This window comes from Gossypium hirsutum, chromosome D08 (genome assembly GCF_007990345.1).
Source record: "Gossypium hirsutum isolate 1008001.06 chromosome D08, Gossypium_hirsutum_v2.1, whole genome shotgun sequence".
Taxonomy (NCBI): Eukaryota; Viridiplantae; Streptophyta; class Magnoliopsida; order Malvales; family Malvaceae; genus Gossypium; species Gossypium hirsutum.
The window spans coordinates 44,640,015-44,652,886 of NC_053444.1; the positions used below are offsets into that span (position 1 = coordinate 44,640,015).

The following is a 12,872-nucleotide window of genomic DNA, read 5'->3' on the forward strand; positions in this document are numbered from 1 at the left end:
TTTAATTTCATAAAATCCAAAACCAAATTTTATGTTAAAAATGATTCCTGTCAAACACTAACATAGTCCTTCCTTGAAACTTCCAACTTTCTCATATACACATCACCCATCGTTGCCTTTTATATCAACACTATAAATAGCCACCTCCATATTCTTCCCTTCCTATCAAATCCCACAATCACCTCCTAATACTCTCTCATCAAAACTAATCTGGGTTGCTTCTTTCAAAACTTTGTAGTGAAAATGGTTGCCATGTCCAAGATTGCTACTGGGAATGGCCACGGTGAAAACTCTCCTTACTTTGATGGATGGAAGGCTTACGAGACCAATCCTTTTCATCCCACTGAAAGACCTGAGGGAGTCATTCAGATGGGTCTAGCTGAGAATCAGGTACCTTATTATAGCTAAGATCATAAGAAACTTGCAGGGAATATTTTTTTGTTACTTTCTATGTGTAGAAACTGACAGATATTCATGGTCTTGAATTAAACACTCCAGCTGTGCTTTAATTTAATCAAAAACTGGCTCATCAAACACCCAGAAGCCTCCCTCTGCACTCCACAAGGTGTAAACAAGTTCAAGGAGACTGCACTTTTCCAGGATTATCATGGGATGCCTGAGTTCCGACAAGTATGGGTTATTATATTTATAACACAATCTGTGCATCAACGTTCATGAACATGTTAAATGATTGATTAATGACATTAAAATTAATACTCACAGGCGGTTGCAAAATTTATGGGGAAAGTGAGGGGAGATAGAGTAAAATTTGATCCAGATCGCATTGTTATGAGCGGTGGAGCCACCGGAGCTCATGAGATGGTTGCCTTTTGCTTGGCAGATCCTGGTGAAGCATTTCTCGTCCCCACTCCTTATTATCCAGGGTAATGCTTCATTTTTTTTTTATAATTATGTTTTGTACACATTACTATATAGTATACATGAAGATTTCGTAGATGCCTCATTTTTAATTGTTTAATGACTAACCTTGACCTTTGTCCCGAAACCCATCCACACGCTGGAAACTAGGGAGAAATTGCTAATTAAGCAAATCAAATTTTGACTAAGATAAGTTTTAGTTTAATAGAACTGGATTTAGTCACCTATTTTAATTTCTAATGTTCAGTAATGTTAAAACTAAGTAACGAAGGGATTGAATTTTGGGTAAGGGAATCATGAAAGCAACTTGTCTCTCTTTTTGAAGTTCTTGGCCCATCTCTTATAGAATCATGCAACTGACATATTTAATTATACCAAGTAACAAAGCAAAACAAAAACTAAAAACCTGGTAGTATATATAAAGGCTCATCATCAGTAATAATCATAGAAAGTTGATTAGTCATTTTCATTTGAACCGGGTCTATTATTTGTCATTTCATAACAGCTGGATGAGATGAGTTGACTACCGAATTTGAGCTTTTAGAAGAAGTTATCAAATTCATGGTGTAATTATTTATCTAGTTCACTAAAAAAGAACACACACTTTTGACATCACTTTGCAGGTTTGATCGTGACTTGAAGTGGAGAACCGGGGTTGAACTTGTACCAGTCAACTGTGAGAGCTGCAATAATTTCAAGATCACCAGGAACGCCTTGGAAGCTGCGTATGTAAAAGTTCAAGAAGCTAACCTCAGAGTGAAGGGCTTGCTCATAACCAATCCATCGAACCCATTGGGTACTGTCTTGGATCGAGACACATTGAAGAGCATGGTTAGGTTCATAAACGACAAGAACATACACCTGATTGGTGATGAGATATATGCTTCCACTGTTTTCATGGAGCCTGAGTTCGTTAGTATTTCTGAGATTATAGAGGAAGAGGATGTGGAATGTAATCGTGATCTCATACACATTGTGTACAGTCTTTCCAAGGACATGGGGTTCCCTGGTTTCAGGGTTGGCATTGTATACTCATACAATGATTCAGTCGTTAGCTGTGCCCGCAAAATGTCCAGCTTTGGATTGGTGTCATCGCAAACTCAGCACTTGATTGCATCTATGCTATCTGATGATGAGTTTGTTAATAACTTCATTACAGAAAGCAAAGAGCTGTTATTCAATAGGCACAAGTATTTCACTTGGAGTCTTTCTCAAGTCGGTATTGGTTGTTTGAAGGGCAACGCTGGGCTGTTTATATGGATGGATCTGCGTAAGCTCCTCAAAGAGGAAACATTTGCAGCCGAGATGGAGCTGTGGCGGGTAATAACCAATGAAGTTAAGCTCAATGTTTCGCCAGGTTCTTCTTTCCATTGCCAGGAGCCTGGTTGGTTCAGGGTTTGCTTTGCTAACATGGATGACTACACCATGAAAGTTGCTTTGTTGAGGATCAGAACCTTTATGCTCAAGAACAACGAGGCCATGGTTCCTCTAAAACTATGCAGGCCTAGCAGCCTTAAACTCAGCTTATCACGAAGCTTATCTCGAAGAATGGATGATTTTATGTCACCAGGCATCATGTCTCCCCACTCTCCCTTGCCTCAATCACCCCTCGTTCGAGCAAGGACTTAACAAAGTTCAACAGCCTCATAAACTTCACCATTATGCATTACTCTTTGCATGCTACAAACTTTAATTAGTATTATAATTAAACTGTAAACCAGAGAATCTGCTGCATTGTTTCCCATGACATAATAACCTGAACACGATCATTTTGGTGGAAAGCTGTCCATCGTAAGGGTACTCCATGGATTCATGCACCATTCTTCTGTATCTTCAACACATGTATTTTTTTGTCTTCCCTCACAAGCAAAAATGGACTATTTGTGAGGAAAGTTCAATACTGCGGAGTAGTGAGTACTTGTCGTGCAGATGTATACAATTATATATGTAATGGTGAAGCCCTTCTATGTGAAAAATAAAGGACTGTTACTTGTATCTCTACTGCCTAATAAGTGTATAATTTGTAAAATGCCAAGCCTGTACGTATATCATATAGCAGTTGATTGCAGAAGTCACGTAATAATTACATGAATCCCAAACAGGTTAAATAGGCCCTGTTGTAACAAGTATCATACATCTCACCAACTTCTCTGTTCAAGTTCCTACATTGGCACAAGCTCATTGAGATTGAACTTTACAATGAGATTTCCGAAAGGGAAATTAAAGGGTTTTTTATCAAAATATTACAAAAAAATAAAAAAATACAACAATATTATAATTTTTTTTATTTATCAAAATAATACAAAAAAAAAAAGATGGCTGATGGAGGGCATGCAAAAGGCGGCACCAAAGGTACCTTTCCCATAGGCGGCACAGGACTAAAATGTAAGGCTCTAAAGTTTCAAGGATCTAATATGTAAATTTACCATTTTGAATTTTGAAAGTGAATTGGTGCCGCCTGTGGGTGGCGGAACTAAAGTTGAAATGTGGCTAATTGTCTTCTAAGCCCTCCTTATTTATTATTTTCTTTTTATTCCCCTTCAACTCACTTTTTTATTTAATAAACAAGCCCTCAACCTATTTTTGTAGTTAAATAAGCTCTTAATATTTGATTTTTACTCATAAAAGCCCTTTATTTTATTATTAAAGTAAATATTTAAATAAAATAAATGGCTTTTATGAGTAAAAATCATAGATTAAGAGCTTATTTAACTACAAAAATAGGTTGAGGGCTTGTTTATTAAATAAAAAAGTGAGTTGAAGGGGAATAAAAAGAAAATAATAAATAAGGAGGGCTTAGAAGACAATTAGCCACATTTCAACTTTAGTTCCGCCACACCCACAGGCGGCACCAATTCACTTTCAAAATTCAAAATGGTAAATTTACATATCAGATCCTTGAAACTTTAGAGCCTTACATTTTAGTCCTGTGCCGCCTATGGGAAAGGCACCTTTGGTGCTGCCTTTTGCATGCCCTCCATCAGCCATCTTTTTTTTGTATTATTTTGGTAAATAAAAAAAATTATAATATTTTGATATTTTTTTATTTTTTTGTAATATTTTAGTAAAAAAACCATTAAATTCATTCACACAATTTCAATCTAAATTAATTAATAGTAGAAATAGTTTAAAATTTCTTTTACATTTAATGTTTAAAAATGTAAATGATAAAGTTGAACTAAAAAGTCACTTACAGAACAAAAATTGTGACAGAATATACCCAAGAACGAAAAGGAAACTGATGATTCTAATTGATGAACATTATATTTAAGGGTAATTAAGGTTTAAATCGTTAAACAACCCTTTAATAATTCTTAAAGCTACAAAAAAAAAACCTTTTCAAAAACAAATATTGTATCCAATTAATCCTATTTACTTAAATAAAAACACTCAAAATCAAATTTTGGTTTTTATTTATTTGCCCCTATTTACTGACTTAGGAGCTGAAAATATTATATATATATATATATATATAAATAGATAAACAGATTTATTTGTACTTACTTTTTGCATTTTGTTATTGTTTATTGTGAGTTTGAATCATAATTGGACAAAAAAAAAGATCACTATAAGTTTTTTTTTCTTTAAAATTGAATAAGACCACAAACATTTTTTTAAAAATTTAATCTTCTTTCTGGATGAAAAGCCTTAGAAATTGGAGGTTTAAAAATTAAAATTGTTGCTTGAGGGGTGAATATTACTATCCTTAAAGATATTTTGCAAATTTGTGTATCCCTCAAGATTCAACAAGCACATCTGTTGATCAGTAAAAAGATAGGTAACAAGAAAAAACAAATCAATTAAATACTTAGCTAAAATTTTAGAAGGAAGCTTTTGAGAAAACAGGAAGTGTTTGAAAGAGAACGTAAAGAATAAACTGGTTAAATGATTTTGATAGCTGTCAGTATTTATAAGAGTTTCATTGGCTAAATATAGTAAAGGTATGTTTTTTGAATTAGTTAAAAATAATTTGAAAATGGTTCAATAAATCTAGACTTAATTAAAAATAGTTTCAATCGGTTAAGTTATTTTTAGCTTGGATAAATATGGGTGTTACAAGTTAAGAAATTTACTTTTCTTGGAATCTAAAAAAATTAGTAAAAAATAATACCAAAAATAAAAAGGCTTAAATATATATTGCACTTGTAACCTCTCCAACCCAGCTTAGACATTAAGATGGAATCCGAAAGATTACATTGACCACCGAAATGGTCTAGCAGAACTATCAGAGTTTAAAAAACAATTATTTAAAACATTTGCTTTAATTTCTGAAGAAAACTTTGCGTGTTTCCAAAAGGTACAATTTAATTTCAAAAATCGATTGATTTTAATGCTTGTTTTTCAAATTTTGAATTCCAATTATATATATATATCTTTCAAACCTCATTTACAAAGTCATGCAGCAGAAAAGTGATATCTAACATAATTTTAATGAAAACCAAATTTTATGCATAATTAATTCAAAATCTATATTTCAGCATCCTAATATCAAATTATATGTCATGCATGCCAAATAAACCTAAAACTTAAGTCCTATGCCATAGTTCAAATAAATCAATACAGTTCCAAATAATAAAATTTATAAAATCTAAATACTTTTTAATAAAAATATTTATCCAAGCGAAGACTTACGGAATGCTGAGTCCAAGTCCTAACCTGATGGTTTATCTGTAAATATGGAAATAAAAAGGGGTGAACTTGAGAAGCTCAGTGTGAGTCTAATCATAAGAAATTTCGTGCAAATAGTAGATGAAACATGCAAAATAACAATTCTCGGGACAATCACTCATATAGCGATTCAGAGTATCATTTTTTTAGATTAGCACATCACTATAATATTTCAGAATTCACAGTTATGCATGCACATGCTTATGAATGACAACGAATTTTCAATTTATCAAAGAAGATCCTACCCAACTCAGCTACACACCACAGTATGTGTTCCTTAAGACTTATTCATCCCTACACATCGCATTGTGGATGAACCACTAGTCATTGCAGATGAGCTGCTAGTAATAAAAATTGTGGGTGAACCACTAAAATTTTCAAATAAAAAGCTTGCAAACAAGTTGCCAGTACGTTGTGGATGAAGCACTAGTCCTTGCAGATGAACTGCTAATTCTTCCTCCGTTCTTATCGTCCCACCCCTTGCAATGCAATATGACATGCTTGTAATAGATTAGTACATTATCAGTAGAGACATGTTTATCATGTATTCAGTTCATCAATGACAGTAGGCATGTTGAATATGCAACCAGTAATACTGTGGCAGAAATATCAGTACAATTTATCAAAAATACAGTGACAATAGGCATGTATTATTCATATATCATGCATATAAAAATAATAATTTAGTCACTCAGATCATAGATTCCAAAATATCTATATGATTAAGGATTCAATTGAGTGAAATAAAGCTACAAAAATAATTCGGGGACTATACAATGAAGAAATAGAATAATTCACAAAATTCTGGGAAAAACTGTAAAACAGGGGTCACACGGCCATGTGGCTAGGTCGTGTGAGAAGGCTAAGACCATGTAGGAGGGGTACACGACCATTTGGCCAGACCGTGTAACAAACTGAGGCTGTGTGACAAATTCTAAAGTTACCCTACAAGAGGGACACAGCCATGTGGTAGGCCATGTGGTTCATGAACTAACCTAGGAATTTCAGGGGCACATGGTCGTATGGTCCACATGCTCGTGTGAAAGGCCATGTGGCCCTAAACTTCACATGATTTTCCATTGATTCACTTGGTAAAGAATACACACCTTTCATCGAGGGCCCGATCGATGTTCCTCACACTCGATTTTGGTTTGATTCACCTAAACACAATCCTTCGAATGACATTTACACACGAATTAACAGTTGGTTTCAATACTTGACAAGATAGTCAAAAGATTTGGAAAAAATCGTAAAAGATTGATTAATCGAATGAAAAATTAGAATTGGATAGTAATATTTGGATGTTATTGATGGAAATTACAAAATTGATAGAAAAACGATTGAATTGGGGAATGATTTGATTTAGGAAAAATAATAATTATCAGCAATTAGGATGAAAATATGATGTAAAGAAATGGAAAAGAAAAGAAAAGAGAAAAAAAAAAAGAAATACAAGATGAAAATGAATATGACTAAAATTTGAAAAGAGGCAAACCTAATCCAAATGAGAAAATAGTGGTTAAATAGCTTAGGATTTGGAACCTTAGGGGCGGAAAGGGTAATTTACTCAAATTTATCGAAATTCAAAAGAAAAAAAATGAGTGGGGAAGGATGAAGCTCGAACACAAGACCTCTAGGATAGGGGACTAACTCTTAACTAGTGAAGGCTGTACAAGTAGAATTTTTGGACGAGATTATTACGAAAATTACAAGTTTCGAGCTTTTAATTCGAGTTTAATTCACATTAGGTTCGGTTTTTAAGCTTAATTTTTATTATATATGAGCCCACTATTTTATTGATTAGGTTTTATTATTTTATTATTTATTTATTTATTTCGAATTTTGGATATTGTTTAAGTATTTTAAGTTGTTTAGGAGTTTTTGTTTCTTAGTTAAACAAGAAAGTTTAGTTTAAAACTACTTCTTGTTTAGATTAATTAGAGTTTCAGTATACTTTAGAGTTTTATTTGGATGTATTTAGCTAGCCTATATAAAGTCTTCTTCATTGTTCATTAAGAGAGACAATTATTTTCATTAATAAATTTTCAACTCTGGGAGATAGTTTCTTTGTGCAAGATTTTTTTCTTGTGATTTTCAAAAGTATTTTTCTTCTTGATTTTCTTCAAAGAGTCATGTTCATTCTTCACCCTTCAATTTTCAAGGGTTATTTCTTGGAGGGTTGATTAGAGCCATTAATTTAGTTTGTTGAGATTTATATCTCAAAGGGTTCAATTGGACATTTATCCTTCTTTCCATCATATCCATCGATTTATCGTTCAATCTTTCACTTTATTTTTTTAAATTTCTATTTCTTATTTATTTATGATTTTTATTTTTTCTTTGTTCTCAAATTTCTTATTTTATTGTTTTTGATTTGTTTATTACTAAATTTTTTTTATTTGTTCTTTTCAGATCAAATCCAAATCTTTCCTTTTCAAGTCGAACAACTTGAATTCAATCCCTCTTCTGCTTCCTTCGCTTCAATTTCTTACCAGGAGTATTCATTGATTTGACATCAAATTGTCCAAACTGTTTTAAAAGTTTTTCAACATAATGTTCTTATGATAGCATTATACTATCACATTTCCTTATGATTTTAACACTCGATACAACATTTGCTTCCCTGATGCCTTTCATGCCAAATTTGGAAGCAAGATATCTCTTTATCTTTAGTATAACTCATAATTAGTACTGAAAATCAACATATCATTGTCACATAAACATATATTCATACAAGTACTATTAATAAGTTTTTTGTATTCACAATCACAAAAACCATAATTTACTAATGTTTGATCAAATTTCTCATGCCTCTATTTGGGTGCTTATTTTAAGACTTAAGGATTTGAGAAGTTTACACACTCTAGATTCTCAACCTGAAATGACACAACATTCAGGTTGCTTCACATAAATTTATTCTTCTAAGTCTCTAGAAAATAATTATTTTAACATTCATTTGATGTATAAAATGTTTATATAAAACCTTATGCAACCAGTCCGAGTTCATAATAAGACCGTCAGGTTTAAGTTTCTTTTAAAAAATCATTTGCAACAAATGGCTTTTGCTTTAGAAGATAAATGAATTATTTTCCAATTTTTTTCTAAATTAGAATTAAGTTTACTTTAATAGCCTATTTTAAAAAAAGAACATCATAAGAAGAAATTGCTTCAGAATAATTTAATGAACCATTTTTCACAAAATATGTGTAAAAAATCATTTTTAATAGACTTTCAGTTCTAGGCCTTTTAAGCCTTCTCAAATCTTCATGTCTACAGTCACTTCATATAACAGGTGCATGAGAAACATCACCAACTTTTAAATGGAAATATGCTAAAAAATTCAATATTTTTTATCTCTAGTATTATGATCAAACACATCACTATTTATAACAAAAAATATATATGAAACACTAATTTCAACATGGTCAATGAACATGTAATTTGAATTCATATTTCTTTTCTTAAGATCAAAAGATATAATCTTTAGATACCCCTACATTTTCATACATTTTAAGTTAGAAAAAATAATATTCATAACATAACGTTTCTTATCACTATCATATAAGGAATTGAACACACACATATAATATGCAAATAATTTCAAGTATATTTGAATTAACAATCACACATTTTAGTGCGTTTTTTAATGCCCTAATTTTCTTTCAGTTACACGACAACGTATATTCACAAATTCTATTTTTAATGTGCAACATAAATCATGCTATTTCAATTAGGCAAGTAGATAGACTAGCATTACCATTAATAATTTCTAAAAGCAAACAACAAACAATATATAATTATAAAAGTCTTTTCTCTCAGAAGCATATTTTTAATCATCATGATCTTATCACAATCGAAGGAAACTTTCATTTTTAACTTTTTCTAATAATCTAGCGAAAACCAAATTGGTTTGAGCATTAGGAATATGAAACACTTCACTTAGGCTAAGGTCTTCCTAGATGTAGGTTTGAACAGAACCTTACCTTTTTCAAATACATGTACAGTTTCAAGAGTTTCTAATATAGACAACCTCTTATTCATTTTCCATTTGGTAATAAGAATGTATTCTAATTACCACTAATATGTCGAGTGGCACCACCGTCTATGCCCTATTCTTTCACAGTAGTCAAAATATTGACTTGAGAAATGACCACACAATTATATCATCTACTTCGACCAATTTGACATTTGGCTTAACAATATTATCATTCCTCTATTATCGATTTCTACACAGAGTTATAGAGTGACTCAGTTTGTCATCACAATTGGATACTAGAATAGTGAGCATAGTTGATGAATAAAAACACCAGGTAGGTTCCCATGAAAGAAAAGTAGTGTACATGACACTCTTAAGTACTAACTCTTTCGTAACCAAAACCATTCCTAAACATGCACTTTCATATTATTACACTTATTTCTACCAACCAACTATGGATTTGCCACAAAAAATAATTTCTTTTCTTTTTCTTTTTTCAAAATTTATTTTAGGTTTGTAACCATATATTCATCATAAATCACATTTAAAAATAAATTCAACACACACACATATTCAATTATATATAAACACGCAATTCAAAATAAATAAATTAAACTTACAACGAATTAATCTTCATAAATTCAATTTCATTATAATGCGAAATACTTATATTATAAAAATAACAAATAAAAAAGAAAAATGTGGGAGAGATAAAAAAGATGGAGGGTTGTTTGTCTGTTTGGCTAGTCAAACACAGGCTAGTTCATAGATCTTTGGGCTTCGAGTACCAAAGAATAGAGACTTTACAAATAAAGCTTGAGGATTCACATTCCATTTATATTATTTTATATGTATATGGTTACAATTATCTATGTTCTTAATGTGCATATGATGTAGCACTAGGTGGAATGTTGGCTAGTGTGTATGCATATTCAATCAAATACGATAACATGGTAAATAAGAAATTCTTAATAAATTCACATTATTACTATATTATGAATTTTATTAAACTTCAATTTAAGGTTACTAATTTTTTTAATAATAATAAATAAATTCATGCAACATAAAATCATGGATTCATGCTTCATTCAAATAATCAATCATAAAAACAATACATTTTATATGTGATCAATATTTTATTTTTTCAAAATTAGAATTCTAATCTTTCAAAAATATTTAGATTGTACTTTTAATACATATTATTGATGCGTGGGGATCTCAAACAATAGGAATATCGAAATCATTGGGATACATGTAGCAAGACGATAGTAAAAGGAGACACATGGTACATTCATGGAAACATATGACACAAGCAGCATCACGATAATAACAGCAACAACGGACATGAGTATCGACAATGCAGACAACATCTATATTTTCTTAAGAATGTTAGAAATCAAAGGTTTAGAAAATTAGAATCGCTACTTGAGGCGTGAATATCACTGTCCTTAAGGATATTTCACGGATTTGTGTATCCCCAAGATTCAATAAGTTCTTCTAGTAACCAGTATGAAAACAGAAAATAAGAAAAAACAAACCAACTACACAATCAGCTAAAATTGTATAAGGAAGCTTTTGAGAAAACAATGAGTGTTTGGAAGAGACGTAAAGAATAAACTAGTCGAATTATTTTAAAAGTTGTCATGATATTTACATGAGCTTCACTGGCTAAATATAGCAACAATAAGTTAATTGAATTGGCTAAAAATAGTTTGAAAATGATTAATGAATCGAGACTTAACTAAAAATAACTTTAATAGGTTAAGCTAACTTTAGCAAGGTGAGATTTGTGTAATTCTTTGAAATACATAGAATTTCCAACAAAAAGAAATTGATAGATACTATTAATAATTAAAAAAAAACACACACACACAATATTTTCACTTTTCTAATTAGAAATAAAATATTTGCTTATAGAATATCTCACAAATACTTTAGAAATTAGGAAGGAAAAGTGATTGATAATGATGCATTAATGCAAATAAATAAATCAGAAGACTAAAAGAAAAAACTAACTTGAACAAGTAACGGGCTTCCATATCTCTGTCAATATTAAAATAATTGTAGACTCTTGGTTTTAAAAATATTTTCAATTTTCAATTTCTATTTTAGAAAATAAAAAAGATGTTTATTAAATAGAAATAAAAAATTGTTCCAATAATAAAAATATATTTGATAATCATTTTTATAAGGGAAAATATTTAATACATTATTAATGGAATTTTTAGAGTACATAGTAAGGGTTATGGTTGACAAGTATCTTATAGCAATGTATAGTAAAATATTAAAAAAAATAGATATATGCATATCAATTTTTTAAATAAATAAAAATATACTAAATATTTAAACATGAGAAATAAAATTTTACATTTAAATGAATTCGAATAGAGTACCAGATTTCATGTTTGAAAAACCATTTAAGGAAACAAAAGTTTTGCATTTATATGGTTTTGAACCTATGCTAATTCAATTAACGTTAAAAACTATTATTCTCATCGTTTTCACTAAAACTTTTCCACTTTTATAAAAGTATTTTTAGTGAAAACAATAAAAAAATTTGTTTTCTAATTTTATATTTCGAAAATTATTTTTAAAATTTTATTTAATTTTATATTTAAAAAAAACTTTTGATAAATGGAAATAAAAACTTATTTTTAATAATAAAAACATGTTTGGTAACTATTTTTCTATAATATAAATATAAAAAATAAACTTTAAAATTTTTACATTGATATGAATTCAAATGAGAGTATCAAATTTAATATTTTAAAAACTATTTAAGGAAAAGAATATTTTTACATTTATATAGGTTTGAATTGGGGAAAATTAATTTAAAATTAAAAACTCTTGGATCATTTTCACTTTCACAAAAGTATTTTTAATTAAAAAACAAAAATAAATAAATTTTTTATTTTTATTTTCACATTTTCACATTTTAAAATTTTTAAACACGTTTTATTTAATGTTTTCTATTTTTCAAGAAAACAAAAACGGAACGAAAATGGTTTATGTTTCCTGAAATCAAATGTATTCAAAATCATTTTTATATTTTTCATCATATTAAATAATTTTTATTTTTAATTTATAAATAAATATTTTTTTTCTAATAAAAGATTGATTTAAGTTACTTATTTGATTATGTTAAATTATGTTGCCAAAAAGATTTATCTATAAATTAAAGGTTGAGATTGCAAAATTTTAAAAATTTTATTTGTATATAAATTAAAGATAAAAAACTTAATTTAAAGCAGTAAAAAAATTATAAAGTTTATTTAAAAAGGGATAAAGTTTTTGTATTTTTTTTATTATTTTATAAAAATATAAAATTTATTAAAATCCGATTTACTTC

The 12,872-nt window shown here is 29.7% G+C and overlaps 1 protein-coding gene across 1 annotated transcript; it reads left to right on the forward strand.

Annotated features, from left to right (window-relative positions):
- Positions 1-2,874, forward strand: LOC121220091 (1-aminocyclopropane-1-carboxylate synthase). The gene is made up of 4 exons (XM_041099281.1): positions 1-390; positions 499-630; positions 724-884; positions 1,503-2,874. The coding sequence occupies exons 1-4, from the start codon at positions 244-246 to the stop codon at positions 2,506-2,508; spliced, it is 1,446 nt and encodes a 481-aa protein (XP_040955215.1). The 5' UTR covers positions 1-243; the 3' UTR covers positions 2,509-2,874.
- Positions 2,875-12,872: the final 9,998 nt, after the last annotated feature.